Source organism: Rhinoderma darwinii, chromosome 13 (assembly GCF_050947455.1).
Source record: "Rhinoderma darwinii isolate aRhiDar2 chromosome 13, aRhiDar2.hap1, whole genome shotgun sequence".
Taxonomy (NCBI): Eukaryota; Metazoa; Chordata; class Amphibia; order Anura; family Rhinodermatidae; genus Rhinoderma; species Rhinoderma darwinii.
Genome location: NC_134699.1, coordinates 65,691,626 through 65,709,525, shown reverse-complemented (window position 1 = coordinate 65,709,525; position 17,900 = coordinate 65,691,626). Strand labels below are relative to the sequence as shown.

Below are 17,900 nucleotides of genomic sequence, written 5' to 3'. Positions count from 1 at the left end.
ACAGGATAATGATACACTGACACTTGGGGTACAGGATAATGATACACTGACACTTGGGGTACAGGATAATGATACACTGACACTTTGGGTACAGGATAATGATACACTGACACTTGGGGTACAGGATAATGACACTGACACTTGGGGTACAGGATAATAATACACTGACACTTGGGGACAGGATAATGATACACTGACACTTGGGGTACAGGATGACACACTGACACTTGGGGTACAGGATAATGATACACTGACACTTGGGGTACAGGACAATGATACACTGACACTTGGGGTACAGGATAATGATACACTGACACTTGGGGTACAGGATGATACACTGACACTTAGGGTACAGGATAATGACACTGACACTTGGGGTACAGGATAATGATACACTGACACTTTGGGTACAGGATAATGATACACTGACACTTGGGGTACAGGATAATGACACTGACACTTGGGGTACAGGATAATAATACACTGACACTTGGGGACAGGATAATGATACACTGACACTTGGGGTACAGGATGACACACTGACACTTGGGGTACAGGATAATGATACACTGACACTTGGGGTACAGGACAATGATACACTGACACTTGGGGTACAGGATAATGATACACTGACACTTGGGGTACAGGATGATACACTGACACTTAGGGTACAGGATAATGACACTGACACTTGGGGTACAGGATAATGATACACTGACACTTGGGGTACAGGATAATGATACACTGACACTTGGGGTACAGCATAATGATACGCTAACACTTGAGGTACAGGATAATGAGACACTGACACTTGGGGTACAGGATAATGGGACACGGACACTTGGGGTACAGGATAATGAGACACGGACACTTGGGGTACAGGATAATGATACACTGACACTTGGGGTACAGCATAATGACACGCTGACACTTGAGGTACAGGATAATGAGACACTGACACTTGGGGTACAGGATAATGAGACACTGACACTTGGGGTACAGGATAATGAGACACGGACACTTAGGGTACAGGATAATGATACACTGACACTTGGGGTACAGGATAATGATACACTGACACTTGGGGTACAGGATAATGAGACACGGACACTTGGAGTACAGGATAATGATACACTGACACTTGGGGTACAGGATAATGAGACACGGACACTTGGGGTACAGGATAATGAGACACGGACACTTGGGGTACAGGATAATGATACACTGACACTTGGGGTACAGGATAATGATACACTGACACATTTAAAGGCTATGTAAGGCTTCGTTCACATTTGCGTCAGATGGTTTCCGTTTCCATCACCATTGATTTCAATAGTGACGGATCCGGTGCCAATGGTTTCAGTTTGTCTCCGTTGTGCGAGGGTTCCGTCGTCTTGAGATTCCGCTTCTATGTACGGTATCCTGGATAGTTCTATCTTGCGCTGAAACTTGAATCCGTCAGGTCATGAACTTAGATGTGATCGATTACAGGTGAATCCTGCGGGTCAGAAACTTGCAGGACCCGATGTCACCAAAGCCGTCAGTCTCGCTGGCCTTACGGATTCGATTTTGAGCGCAAGCTGCAACTTCTATGTCGGTGCAAAGTTGTTTAAGATTCTGTGTGTGTGTGTGTGTGTGTGTGTGTGTGTGTGTGTGTGTATATAAGTGTTCAGAGGTTTACATAGCAGGGGCTTTAGGAAGGAGACCTTGTATGTACATGGAGTATTGCGGTGGGAGAGATTCTCTTGATAGGACTCAGGTCACCTTGATTTGAGTACAGGTTGTTTTGACTCGTGACATTGTCGCTCCCTGTTGTATTTTGAAGTCTCCGACTATTGGACTGATTTACCATCACATTTTTTTAGAGGAACATTTCATTTTGCTAATTTCACACATTATTATATTACTCATTTTCGACAAGTACTTCCGAATCCCCTAAATGCAAGTGATTCATTTTATCTCAAGCACATTTGTTGACTCACACGGGACACGAGTACAGAAATGCTTGGCCCATGTTCATAGTTGTTTCGAGAAGAAAATCTGTCATTTGATAGGAAATCTCAGTAGCTTTTCTCCATAGACTCACATGCTCCGTCCGTCAGAAGACATTGACCTATCACTGGACAGCCCTTTTGAATTAGCTTTGGTTGTTTTTCCTTTTTCTTTGTAGGATTACCACAACCAAACATAGACTCTATGTACACAGAGAAGATGAAGCCCCATAGAAGTAGATCATAGTGGAACAGGAGGACCTAGTGCGGGTAGAAGAGAATGTCAACTTGTCCCTCAGACCACTGCTCTTCCAGATTGTTAATTGGAATGGAGGATCCATGAACATGTTGTGCCATGGCGGTTGCCCAGTGATATGGCCAACTTGGTGTTGCCTCCTTAAATGAGCCCCCTAGTTGCGTCATGAGTGCCTCTATGATAAGTACACCCTTGGCTGTAGTGTTCTTAGGTCCACTCTTACGTGTGGAGGTGTGAGGTCATAAATTAACACTATGCCACCTGCTGATCATGTAGGCTTTCCTAAGGCCATACTGAAGCTGAGCAGACAAAGCAGTATGTATGTTTTAGGACCATGCATGGGTTTGAGCTACCAACATTTGGTGAGTGATGGACTGACTTGCTGACTGGATAAGCCCCACAATTATCACACAATGTACACTATATGGACAAAAGTATTGGGACACAAACACATCACACCTACAGCAGCTTTTATGACATCCCATATTTATAGGCATTATTATGGAGTTGATTCGCCTTTGCAGTAAAACAGCTTACGCTATTCTGGGGATTTTGTACAAGATTTTGGAGGGAGTCTGTGGGAATTTTCGCCCATTTATCCAGAAGAACATTTGTGAGGTCAGACACTGATGTTGGGGGAGGTGGCCTGGCTGCCAATCTCCGTTTTAGTTCATTCCAAAGGTGTTGGATGGGGTTGAAGTCAGGGCTCTGTGCGACCAGTCAAGTTCTTCCACACCAAACTCACCCAACCATTTATGGATCTTGTGCACTGGGGCACAAGTCATGGGGAACAGAAAAGGCCGAACCCCAAACTATTTCCACAAAGTTGGAAGCTGCAATTGTCCACAATGTCTTGTGTGCTAAAGAATAAAGATTTCTCTTCACTGGAACTAAGGGACCGAATCCTGAAAAACAACCCCATAGCATTACCCCTCCTCCACCAAACTTTACAGCGGGCACAATGCAGTCAGGCAGGTAACGTTCTCTTGGCATTCACCAAACCCAGACTCGTCCATCAGACTGCCAGATAGAGAAGCGTCACTCCACAGAACACGCTGCTCCAGAGTCCAGTTGCGACGGCTTTACACCCCTCCATCTGACGCTTGGCATTGTACTTGGTGATGTAAGGCTGGCATACAGCTGCTCGGCCCCCATGCCATGAAGGTCCCGGGCACAGTTTTTGTGTGGATGTTAATACCAGGGGAGGTCTGTACTCTGCAGTTATGGAGTGGGCGGAGTGTTGGTGACTTTTCTGCACTTGCTCCTTAGCACTCGGCGCCTCTGCTCTGTAACTTTACGTGGTCTGCACAGGGGACATTTCCGGAACTGATTTGTTACAACGGTGGCGTCCTATTACAGGACGGCGCTGGAAGTCAGTGATGTCTTTACAACGACCCGTTCTATCACTAATGTCTGTAAAGTGACTGCAGGGCGAGTGCCGGATGTTATACACCGGGGGGGGGGGGATGGAGGAAACACTGGAATACAATGATTAATAGGGGGGCAATCGTTTTCTCCATATAGTGGATATTGTACTGCATATACTGATACAGCATCTATTCTCTTAAAATCAGAGTTAAATTATACATCGGTAATCTTAACATTACATTTTTGCAAGCAAAGGAGACCTGAAGGATTAGTCATGAATTTGAGCTTTTCATGCTCTATAAGTCATTCACCAGCTGGAAATCCAATATACATACAGTAGGACAATGGAGTGAGGGGGGATTAAAGTTGTATTAGTTTCCATAGAAACATATGTTAAAGAAAGTGAAGGAACACTCATTGATTCCTAAGGAAATTGTATGCAAACTTTGTATAAACCAGCAGGTAATACATGTTAACCCATGTGTGAAAGGAACAAGTCATTTTTATTGTAAGTGTCCATTATATGCAAATATTGGTTTTTACCAACTTACTGAAATTTTGGATTCCAGTTTAATTTTGGAATTCCATTTTTGAAAGTAACATGAACACGACAATGGGGTTGACAAACACAAGATTGAAACGCAGGAAAGTGGGGGGGACTGGAGGAGATAACATACAAGGATCTGAGTATACTGTTATGGAGGTTATTGACTGGGTGACAAGTAAAATCAGCCCCATAGTCTTCTAAATGTCTGACAATTGTTTCAAATACTGGGCAGACTAATAGGTGAAGAATATTCATGAGGACGTGTATGTTTTATTAGGTCAGATGACATGGTGCCTTTAATGGCTAGGAACGGGCTTCTGTGCATTCAATAACAAGCCTGGATTTTAGTCCTTAGTCCAGACCCAACTTGCCTCATTTTCTCAAGCTTTCTATAGGACTAATGAGAATATCTAGCTAGGTATTCTTATGTATAGACACAACAAGCAACCAAACATACATATAGCCTTTTGGTCAATTAAACCCAAAATTTATTTTGCACCATGATGCTTTGTTTAAACTTGTAGGTCTTAGACCGTGAGTAAGTCTTCTGTTTCTTTCCGTGGCATGGGTAGGTCTTCATGATTATCATGTAGCCTGGGAAGGTCTTCTTGGTCTTTGCTTAGCCTGGGTAGGTCTTCTTTGTCTTTATGTAGCCTTGGCAGATATTCATGGTCTTTGTGTATCCTGGCTAGGTCTTCCTTTCCATTGTTTAGTCTGGGTAGGTCTTCAATTTCTCCTATGTAGCCTTGACAGGTATTCTTTTTCTTTGTTTATGCTGTCTATGTCTTCCTTTCCATCGTTTAGTCTGGATAGGTCTTCCATTTCTCCTATATAGCCTTGGCAGGTATTCTTTTTCTTTGAGTATCCTGGGTAGGTCTTTATTTTCTTTGTGTAGTCTGGGTAGATCTTCCAGTACTTCATGTTTCCTGGGTTGGTCTTCCTGGGTTTTATTTACCCTGTGTAGGTCTTCTTTGTCGTTATGAAGTCTGGGTAGATCTTCCTTCATCTCCTTGGTCTTAATTTAGCCTGGATAGGTCTTCCTAGTTATAATGTAGCCTAGATAGGTTTTCCTGATCTAGATATTAGTTGGGTAGTCTAATTGGTCTTCAGATAGCCTGGGTAGATCTTCCTTTGTCTCCTTGGTCTTAATTTAGCCTGGATAGGTCTTCCTAGTAATAATGTAGCCTAGATAGGTCTTCCTGATCTAGATATTGGTTGGGTAATCTAATTGGTCTTCAGGTAGCCTGGGTAGATCTTCCTTCGTCTCCTTGGTCTTAATTTAACCTGGATAGGTCTTCCTAGTTATAATGTAGCCTAGATAGGTCTTCATGATCTAGATATTGGTTGGGTAATCTAATTGGTCTTCAGGTAGCCTGGGTAGATCTTCCCTCGTCTCCTTGGTCTTAATTTAGCCTGGATAGGTCTTCCTAGTAATAATGTAGCCTAGATAGGTCTTCCTGATCTAGATATTGCTTGGGTAGTCTAATTGGTCTTCATGTAGCCTAGGTTGATCTTCGTTCTCTTCTTGTAGTCTGGGGAGGTCTTCATGTGGCCTAGGTAGATCAACCTTATCCTTGGGTAGAGCTGGACAGATCTTACTGCTCTTCATTTAGCCTGAGTAGATCCTCCTTCTCCTCATGTAGCACTGGGCAGATCTTCTTGGTATTAATACAGCTGGCGCAGATCTTCCTTCTCTTTATGTAACTTGGGCAGGACTTTTACATAGGTTATGAGCCCCTCCCCCTCTTCAATGTGATAGCAGGAAATTGACAACTAGGAACCATTATGTCCATATTGATATGTTTTTCACTTTATTAGACCGTAACCATGGACCCACGGGCGGAGGGGGGTATACAATACTGTAACTAATGCAATATAAGTTTATTTTTCTCTTCCATGCGATATTCAGTGATCCAATAGATTATTTGCAGTAACTTAAACTCAGATTAAGCTGCCATCCAGAAATTGCATTTCTCTATTTAATTAATGCACATACATTACCACAACTAGTATATTGGCAATTACCTTGGCTTCTATAGCGTTTCATTGCGCTTATGTCATGAGGACTTTTTTAATTTCACTGGTTGTTCTGACCTTTTATGTAATTATTTAAGGTGTTCGTGTCATTTATTGGAAAGTCTTGGACTATGGCTCGACTAATGCAAAATACTGTTTCTAATGATACGTGGCAAAAACACATTAGTGGGGTGATTAATGAGAGCAGCAAATCCTTGGCTGAAAAGCATTGAAATTTGGTGCGCAATAAATAATATTGAAAATAGACAGGGGAAAGAATAGAGGCAAAAAAGGAGAGACTAGGCATGACGAGAGGAACAAAATACCTGGCCGGACATCTTTTCAGAGGTTTTACCCTGTATAGACATTTATGGCTTATTGATTGGACATGCCATAAGTGTTTGATCTGTGGGGATACCACCTCTAGGACCCCACCGATCCCTAGGGTGGCCCGTTTCTCGTTTCCATTAGAGAGGTGGTTGTACATGAATGGTGACTCTCCTTTATGGTGAAGGGACATCGGTAGGGTATTAATATTTGTTTTGCAACAGATTCGAAGAGTGTGCAAACAGAAAAAGCATATAAAAGCAGCTGAATATTCACCTGGCTTATCTGGGGAGAGACCGCTGTTTTTTTTAACACCCAGAAGTCCAAATGAGAGTAGCGCAGGGGTCCTGGACACTTGCACTTCTAGATGAGCTCTTTTTTCTTTGTTTATCAAATGTTTTCTTTTAGCCTGATAGTTTCGAGTTTCCCCGTACGCAACCCATGGCAAATCCCCAGAATTTCGTTGTTTTAAAACTACCCATACATTCTTGCGCATGCGTGCTCTGAGTTCTTACTCTTAGACATTTTTAACGTCCCTGGGCTATGGTACTCCCCCGCTGCATCTTTGCAACAACATCAGCTCGAAGTTTTAGAACCAACAAAAATTTACTCCTTGCTAACAATATTGGTGAATGTCCCAAAAGATGAGACATGTAGGACTTATCCAATGAAAATTCCTTTAATGACTATCATGGGAAACTCTGTTTAGGTCTCAATAGGCATTGACACATTTTCTGCAAAGAAAAGATATATAGCAATAGACAGTCAGGTGTCCCTTACTAATTATGTTTGTATTGATCACACAAAGGCAAAAATACCATAATGAACACATGAGTTGGAGACAGGACAGTGTCTTGGTGATGTGACTGATTACTAGTAAATTTATAGGTTACATTTTCATAAATATGAAGGCTCTTCATGATGTCACTGATTTCTGGTGTGTTGATAGGCTGCATTCTCATAAATATGAAGTGTCACAGTGATGTTACTGGTTCCTGGTGTATTGATAGGCTGCATTCTCATGAATATGAAGCGTCAGTGATGTCACTGGTTCCAGGTGAATTGATAGGCTGCATTCTCATGAATATGAAGTGTCTCAGTGATGTCACTGGTTCCAGGTGAATTGATAGGCTGCATTCTCATGAATATGAAGTGTCAGTGATGTCACTGGTTCCCTGTGTATTGATAGGCTGCGTTCTCATGAATATGAAGTGTCTCGGTGATGTCACCGGTTCCTGGTGTATTGATAGGCTGCATTCTCATGAATATGAAGTGTCGCAGTGATGTTACTGGTTCCTGGTGTATTGATAGGCTGCATTCTCATGAATATGAAGTGTCATTGATGTCACTGGTTCCTGGTGTATTGATAGGCTGCATTGTCATGAATATGAAGTGTCTCAGTGATGTCACTGGTGCCTGGTGTATTGATAGGCTGCATTCTCATGAATATGAAGTGTCAGTGATGTCACTGGTTCCTGGTGTATTAATAGGCTGCATTGTCATGAATATGAAGTGTCTCAGTGATGTCACTGGTGCCTGGTGTATTGATAGGCTGCATTCTCATGAATATGAAGTGTCTCGGTAATGTCACTGGTTCCTGGTGTATTGATAAACTGTATTCTCATGAATATGAAGTGTCAGTGATGGCACTGGTTCCTGGTGTATTGATCGGCTGCATTCTCATGAAATATAAAGTGTCTCAGTGATGTCACTGGTTCCTGGTGTATTGATAAACTGTATTCCCATGAATATGAAGTGTCAGTGATGGCACTGGTTCCTGGTGTATTGATCTGCTGCATTCTCATGAATATAAAGTGTCTCGGTGATGTCACTGTTTCCTGGTGTATTGATAGGCTGTATTCTCATGAATATAATGTGTCTCAGTGATGTCACTGGTTCCTGGTGAATTGATAGGCTGCATTCTCATGAATATGAAGTGTCTCGGTGATGTCACTGGTTCCTGGTGTAATGATATGCTGCATTCTCATGAATATAAAGTGTCAGTGATGTCACTGGTTCCTGGTGTATTGATAAGCTGCATTCTCATGAATATAAAGTGTCTCGGTGATGTCACTGGTTCCTGGTGTATTGATAGGCTGTATTCTCATGAATATGAAGTGTCATTGATGTCACTGGTTCCTGGTGTATTGATAGGCTGTATTCTCATGAATATGAAGTGTCAGTGATGTCACTGGTTCCTGGTGTATTGATAGGCTGCATTCTCATGAATATGACGGGTCTCAGTGCTGTCAATGTTTCCTGGTGAATTGATATGCTGCATTCTCATGAATATGAAGTGTCTCGGTGATGTCACTGTTTCCTGGTGTATTGATAGGCTGTATTCTCATGAATATGAAGTGTCGATGATGTCACTGGTTCCTGGAATATTAATAGGCTGTATTCTCACGAATATGAAGGGTCTCAGTGATGTCACTGGTTCCTGGTCTGCTTTCTCACTAATATGAAGGATCTTGGCAACGTCACCGATCACGTGTTCCTGGTGGATTAATAGGCTGCATTCTCATGTCAAGTTTGGCTTTGCCCCAAATATGCAGCAGCAGTAGATCATGAAATCATGTGTATTGTATTCAGTAGAAAGTTTAAGTTCACAATGTCAGTGACATTGTTTGTGAAACGCTTCGACAATGCAGAGTCCCCTGGGAGTTCTGGTTCTAAGGTCTCGCTTCTGAGTTGAAATTCATGTTCCAGAAACAGACACATTTTATTCCCTAATGACACAATCATTTTCAAAAGGTGTTTGGGACATGGTCTTAAAATATCAGGGGATTCATTCTCTGGTGTCTCGCAGCAGGACAGAATATATTTTGTGATATCATGAATTGATCGCTTCAGTGCAGATTTAGACACAATGACTGCATTTCCTATGTATATTTTATGTCTGCAAACAAATTGTTATAGCAAAATTAATCCAAGAGGCTTTGTTGTTTTTTGTTTTTTTTAAAGCTAAGGATATCAAAATCATTGTTGCGGTGCAATTCCAGGGACCCCGAAATAAATGATGAATTGATAGGCTGCATTCTCTCGAATATAAATTGTCTCAGTGATGTCACTGGTTCCTGGTGTATTGATAGTCTGCATTCTCATGAATATTAAGTGTCTCGGTGATGACACTGGTTCCTGGTGTGATAGGCTGCATTCTCATGAATATGAAGTGTCGCAGTGATGTCACTGGTTCCTGGTGAATTGATAGGCTGCATTCTCATGAATATGAAGTGTTAGTGATGTCACTGGTTCCTGGTGTATTATAAAGGATATGAAGTGTCTCGGTGATGTCACTGGTTCCTGGTGCATTGATAGGCTGCATTCCCATGAATAAGAAGTGTCAGTGATGTCACTGGTTCCTGGTGTATTGATAGGCTGCATTCTCATGAATATGAAGTGTCAGTGATGTCACTGGTTCCTGGTGTATTGATAGGCTGCATTCTCATGAATATGAAGTGTCAGTAATGTCACTGGTTCCTGGTGTATTGATAGGCTGTGTTCTCATGAATATGAAGTGTCTCCGTGATGTCACTGGTTCCTGGTGTATTGATAGGCGGTGTTCTCATGAATATGAAGTGTCTCGGTGATGTCACTGGCTCCTAGTCAATTGATTGGCTCTATTCTAATTCATATGAAGTATTTCAGTGATGTTACCACAAACTGACTTTCCTTATTTTAGAGACCTCTATTATTGAACTAATACTGTATCAGTGGAGCCTCACAGTCCATCTATGTATGTCTTAATTCTGTTGTTTCTTTCACAGGGCACTTGCAGACATTTTGATACAACAGGGGCCGATACCTATCCCACACTGTGAACGAGAGGCCATCTCCGCTGTTGATAACTCTCCCAAAGATAATACGCCTGTTAGAACGTCAAAAAATCAGTATACTCCGGTGCGAACGACCAAGACGAACCATGGAACAGGTGGGTGCTTTAACTGTCTTTCATGGTCCTAAAAGATAGGCTAGATCCTTCAGACATTGTATAGACTTCATGTATTAGAAACCATAGACCTGAACCAGACCTGTTGTGGGTCATTTCAATTCATTAGATAGTATTGTAATTAACTCCTGTGGGTCGCAAGATTCTCGTGATCACTGGTCGTCGGTTTTAGTTTTCCAGTAATTAAAGGAAAATATCTATAATATTAGTATTATGCAGATTTACAGACCTCTTGTATTTCTCTTCTTAAAGTCGTCCCCACGACAGCACTTCCTGCCCGTGTACTCTGGCAACTCACTGGGACATTGGACCTCCTAACATCCAATCAAAATCTAGTTTTCAGGTTTCTAGAACAGGCATAAAAAAAAGAAGATAGAAAGTGTTGTCATGGGGACAAAGTAAGAGAAATTATTTTTGGAGGAGACAGCACACCAACTGTATGGAAACTGCATTGTGACTGGTGGTAGATAAGTAAATGCCATAAATGTATTTTATATGGTCCAAAAATAAAGTCTTCTGCCCGGACTACAAACCTTACTATCCCATGCCTGGTGGGTAGGGGATGGGAAGTGAAAACCACTCTGAGCAGAATTCATAAGCTTACAACAGTAATTATCACTTCACTATGGGAACGTAATACAATTATAAAATTGCAGGGTTGGTATTATATTCTAGGTAAAGCTGTTGTTTTGGGCAGGGGCAAATACTATGGACGGGAGAATCACTACAATGGGGTATATTCATTGCCTGTTGAAGTCGGAACTATGTTTAAATACAACCAAGACAATATTTTTATTAAAAATGTATTATATGGGGCCTCTATAGACTGGGAGGGCAGCAGCTGCCTCTTCCTCATGGGCGGGGCAAACTTGTTCAGGTCTCCTCCTCTCCATGACGTCATCAAACAAGGAAAGGAGGAACCAGCCCGTTGGGTTACACTGCTCTTATCCTCCACAAGGTGCTCGGTCCTGGGATAGGAGGGTGTAGGGTGGGGTACACCAGCACTAGTAACGTGGCCTCATTTGGATTCTTCCCATAGGGTCTTCTCTTCTTAATGTATGTATTTTTTCACATGTTATTGCCTTGCTCTATAAATATGAGAACATATGTCAAGTCGTTCAAAAGCATCTACATTATATTTAACATATGTCATTCCCCATCTGATGTAGCGGGGGTGTTAAATAAGGTGTATCCTCACTTACATAAATATAAAATCTGTGGTGTAAACTTTGGTTTTTAGGAAAATGCTGTAAATTGTTTTCTGCATTTAGGAGACTTGACAAGTGCCGGATTATTAAACATTACAGACTATCAGATGAGCATAGACAGGTTTTCCAGAGGAACAATGAACATTGAGTGTTGTTTCTCCGTCAGAAGAGTCAGTTGTTTGCCCTCCCGCTTTCTGGTGTCACATGATTTCGGATTATTGGGCACTTGACTGCTAAAATTTGTGGATTATGGGATGTTAGAATTAGAGGGATTTTCTGGTTATATGGAAATAAGGCATAATCGACATGTAATGAAAAGTTCTGCTTTCTTCTACACTTTGTGTTTCAATTCCTTACCATTTTCAAGATCTCTTCTTGCTGTCATTGAATGGGAACATGTCCTGAAAATGTGCTACTCACACAAGTGCACGGCTTGTTCCAGTGTATGTCTGCTCTGCGTGAGCAGGACTAGATCAGATACAGTGATTTGTTTTGTACAGCTGCTGCTCAGTGTGCACAATTAAAATGCTAAAATATATATATATATATATATATATATATATATATATATATATATATATATATATATATATATATGATACAAAAATCAGGCAGCACTCCGTTTTTCAAGGTGAAACAAGAGGGTACTTTATTGTCCCATAGACAGCAACGTTTCAGCTCCTTCCACTGGAGCCTTTCTCAAGCCTCCAGTGGAAGGAGCTGAAACGTTGCTGTCTATGGGACAATAAAGTACCCTCTTGTTTCACTTTGAAAAACGGAGTGCTGCCTGATTTTTGTATCGTATAGAATTGGGATCTTGGTCTGCTCCCGTTGGCTTGCACCCATACAATACTGGTGCTGCTGGATCTATTTGTTCATCTATATATATATATATATATATATATATATATATATATATATATATATATATATATATATATATATATAAAATGTGCCTGACTATCATTGAATGAACGGACACTCCAAAAAGAGGAGTTTCCATTACCAGCTCCCAGAGCATTCAAGTGGACTGTCATGTGGCTGAAGTGGGCACAAAAGTGACTATAGAAGTAACATACAGTACATAGGAGCGACAGAGAAAGTAGGAGGAGGGAAAAAAAGGAAAGTTCCTGTGTATACTTGGAGGAAGGTGGGTGACTGGGGGACCAGAAGACTCCAGCTCCATAACTGCACCAAAACGACTGAATATACGTAGTTGGAACTTCCTGTTACTGTATGAAGAGCAGCTCTGGAGCACAAACTGCTGCTCTATCAAGTGAAAAATTGTGTACACTGAGGGAAGAAGAAAGGTTATAAGAAAAATAATCACAATCTCTACACATATAGGCCCCACTGTATATAAAACAGTGTATATATATATATATATATATATATATATATATATATATATATATATGTGTGTATAATGTGTGTATAAAATACACTAGATGGCTACTTTGTTATAGACCTCTGCCCTCTAGCGATTGGAGCTCCTGTATGGAAATTATGGAGTTCAGCATAAAACCCAGTGGATCAGTTTCAGTGTGAATCCACATTAGAATGGTAAAATCGAGTAATCTGAGTGATTCCGAACGAGTCATGGGCATCGGTTCTAGACCCGCTGCCAATGTTTCAAAAACTGACAACCTTGTGGGGTTTTCCTGTGTAATGTGTCGAGAATAATGTGATCAAGGAAAAAGATTGAGCAAAAGAGATCCTGCGGATGTCCCCAACTCGTCGGAAATAGGGGTCAGCGGAGGATGTCAGGAATTGTTCTGAGGAACAGGCGGCGCAGCCAGGCAAATTACACCCGAAGACAAAACTGGTGTTCCAACTAGCGTGTCCGAATGCACAATTCGTCGTTCGTCAGCACAACAGCGGGGCTTACCTAAGCCTTGTGGTTGACCACATTTATCCCTTCACGACAGCTGTTTACCCTATGGCAGAAGGACACTTTAGCGGCAACTGTGAGAAGTTATCCTGTCCGTATGGGCCGACATTTCGGCAGAATGATTTCACTACCTAGTGGAATCTATGCCACAACTGCTGCGGTTCTGAAGGCCAAAAAAGGTTCAATGCAAATTAGATGGGTGTCTTTACTAAAGTGGCCATATATATATATATATATATATATATATATAATTTTTATTTTTTTTCTTGGAATCAGCATGCATGTAATCTGAGTTTACATTATATAGATTAACATTCCTGACATCATTTTACAGTCAATTAAATATGAGTCCGAATAAGGATTAAGTAAAGATCTCAAAGTGCTTTATTGATCGCTGTGCATTGGCTTTTCCAAGGTTATTGAGCGGGGTGAGAGTCTTTATTGGGATTTGTAAAATGTAGAAGATGGAGAATTCAGGCTTACACCAAAACAAATCTGTACAATCCAGGTTCTGCCTCCTATCATCCCCTTAGAAATCTCTTGCCCCTAATGGACCCTTTTAAACTACTCGTGCTCAAACATGTTCCCACATCCCGTAGATACACAAATTTAAAGGGTCTATTGTATCTGTGAGAAATATGAAGTAACCAGGTTGTTCTAAACTTCCGCACACATGAAAATGCAGATGCTTTCGCCCCTAATGGGCACTTTCAGGCCCAAGTGCTAATGTTCCTCCACCCCCTAGACTCAATAGACCCTTTAAATGGGGGTAACTAAGAAATTTGAACTAGAGGGTTGATCGCACGGTGGTTCTGAAACGGCAACATATACAGTATGATAATGCAGATTTATTGACCCCAATGGGCACTTTCCTCTGCCCCAAGACTCAATAGACTAAGAAAACTAGGTATCTGTATGAAAGCTGGGCAAGAGTGCCCGATTGCAGAAAGTTAATCAAGGAGTCATTCTCAATTGCAGCACATTTCGCATCTCTTGCCCCCGATGGGCCCTTTCATTTTGTTAGGGGGCCCATGTATAAATGTTTTTCTGCCCCCTTGCCCCCCCCGGGCAGAAAAAATTCTAACATACAAGTCCTCGCGAGAATAGAGAATTAAGCAGCACTTTGCATCACCTTTCTATTTTCTATGCAGGTACCGGCAAAAAAGATATCGCAGGGAACATAACTTAAAGGGGCAATCACAAAGAACCCCTTTTAGTTATCAGTTAACGTATCAGATGTATGGCATCATGGGTCCTATAAAAGTAGATATATTTGTCTATTATACAGCCAGAATATATGTATATATAATATATATATCTCCTCCCTACTCCTCGTAGATCCAGTAAAGTTCATGTTAAACAGCATGAGCCACCACTAGCAAGAACTCCCTTGTTGTGGGCCGTGCATGAACTGTTGTGATATGTATGACATTTAAGTTACCATGGCAACTGTATTGATTAGGAAAGAAAAGACGGAAGCTTACGAGCAGCTTAGGAAGAAAACAGAATGAGATATTGGCAGCGAAACGCGTGGTGTATCCATCCAGTGCAGCTCTCATTATGGGTGATGGGAAAGGCATGACACATGGCGGGTGTATAATTGACCCTGTATGGTGCCTGCTTCTAGGAAGAGAGTAGGCTAAATATATTTAATTTCTTTTTACTTTTTTCAACTTTTTGGATTGCTCTGGATATCTCAAGATGAAGATTCTGGGGCACTGAAGAGCTATAGTTATCAGTAATATCATTAGGAACCTGTGTCAACTTTGCCTGCTCAAATACTACTAGTACCATTACCCCCTCAGAGTTTCCTCACTCCCTAATTATATTCACTTTCTTAATTTTTTAATGGGAAGAGTCCAAATTTCAAAACATAGCATAAAAAAGCACAAAAAAAAAACCTAAAAAACAACATATATACTGTTTATAGATAGATACTTTCCAAAGATAATCTAGACCATACCCAAATAAATATTACATAGTGCCTGGATAGTGCCCAGATAATACATATAACACCCCAGGTCATGCATGCCACATAGTGCCCAGATAAATTATACATATAACAACCCAGGTAATGCCACACAGTGCCCAGATAGATAGTACATATAACAACCCAGGTAATGCCACACAATGCCCAGATAGATAATACATATAACAACCCAGGTAATGCCACACAGTGCCCAGATAGATAATACATATAACAACCCAGGTAATGCCACACAGTGCCCAGATAGATAATACATATAACAACCCAGATAATGCCACACAGTGCCCAGATAAATAATACATATAACAACCCATGTAATGCCACACAATGCCCAGATAATACATATAACAACCCAGGTAATGCCACACAGTGCCCAGATAGATAATACATATAACAACCCAGGTAATGCCACACAGTGCCCAGATAGATAATACATATAACAACCCAGGTAATGCCACACAGTGCCCAGATAGATAATACATATAACAACCCAGGTAATGCCACACAGTGCCCAGATAGATAGTACATATAACAACCCAGGTAATGCCACACAGTGCCCAGATAGATAGTACATATAACAACCCAGGTAATGCCACACAGTCCCAGATAGATAATACATATAACAACCCATGTAATGCCACACAATGCCCAGATAGATAATACATATAACAACCCATGTAATGCCACACAGTGCCCAGATAAATAATACATATATCAACCCAGGTAATGCCACACAGTGCCCAGATAGATAGTACATATAACAACCCAGGTAATGCCACACAGTGCCCAGATAGATAGTACATATAACAACCCAGGTAATGCCACACAATGCCCAGATAGATAATACATATAACAACCCAGGTAATGCCACACAGTGCCCAGATAGATAATACATATAACAACCCAGGTAATGCCACACAGTGCCCAGATAGATAATACATATAACAACCCAGATAATGCCACACAGTGCCCAGATAAATAATACATATAACAACCCATGTAATGCCACACAATGCCCAGATAATACATATAACAACCCAGGTAATGCCACACAGTGCCCAGATAGATAATACATATAACAACCCAGGTAATGCCACACAGTGCCCAGATAGATAATACATATAACAACCCAGGTAATGCCACACAGTGCCCAGATAGATAATACATATAACAACCCAGGTAATGCCACACAGTGCCCAGATAGATAGTACATATAACAACCCAGGTAATGCCACACAGTGCCCAGATAGATAATACATATAACAACCCATGTAATGCCACACAATGCCCAGATAGATAATACATATAACAACCCATGTAATGCCACACAGTGCCCAGATAAATAATACATATATCAACCCAGGTAATGCCACACAGTGCCCAGATAGATAGTACATATAACAACCCAGGTAATGCCACACAGTGCCCAGATAGATAGTACATATAACAACCAAGGTAATGCCACCCAGTGCCCAGATAAATAATACATATAACAACCCAGGTAATGCCACACAGTGCCCAGATAGATAATACATATAACAACCCAGGTAATGCCACACAATGCCCAGATAGATAATACATATAACAACCCAGGTAATGCCACACAGTGCCCAGATAAATAATACATATAACAACCCATGTAATGCCACACAGTGCCCAGATAAATAATACATATAACAAGCCAGGTAATGCCACACAGTGCCCAGATAGATAATACATATAACAACCCAGGTAATGCCACACAATGCCCAGATAGATAATACATATAACAACCCAGGTAATGCCACACAGTGCCCAGATAGATAATACATATAACAACCCAGGTAATGCCACACAGTGCCCAGATAGATAATACATATAACAACCCAGGTAATGCCACACTGTGCCCAGATAGATAATACATATAACAACCCAGGTAATGCCACACAGTGCCCAGATAGATAATACATATAACAACCCAGGTAATGCCACACAGTGCCCAGATAGTTAATACATATAACAACCCAGGTAATGCCACACAGTGCCCAGATAGATAATACATATAACAACCCAGGTAATGCCACACAGTGCCCAGATAGATAATACATATAACAACCCAGGTAATGCCACACTGTGCCCAGATAGATAATACATATAACAACCCAGGTAATGCCACCCAGTGCCCAGATAGATAATACATATAACAACCCAGGTAATGCCACACAGTGCCCAGATAGATAGTACATATAACAACCCAGGTAATGCCACACAGTGCCCAGATAGATAATACATATAACAACCCAGGTAATGCCACACAGTGCCCAGATAGATAATACATATAACAACCCAGGTAATGCCACACACTGCCCAGATAGATAATA

At 41.2% G+C, this 17,900-nt stretch overlaps 1 protein-coding gene across 7 annotated transcripts in view; it reads left to right on the top strand.

Moving 5' to 3' along the window:
* SHISA6 (shisa family member 6) overlaps nt 1-17,900 on the top strand; it is a 287,961-nt gene that overhangs the window by 61,046 nt on the left and 209,015 nt on the right. For all 7 annotated transcript variants that reach the window (XM_075846751.1, XM_075846754.1, XM_075846750.1 and 4 more), the window contains one exon: nt 10,273-10,436. In XM_075846751.1, the coding sequence (XP_075702866.1) occupies nt 10,273-10,436 (164 nt within the window). The remainder of the gene's footprint in view (nt 1-10,272; nt 10,437-17,900) is intronic.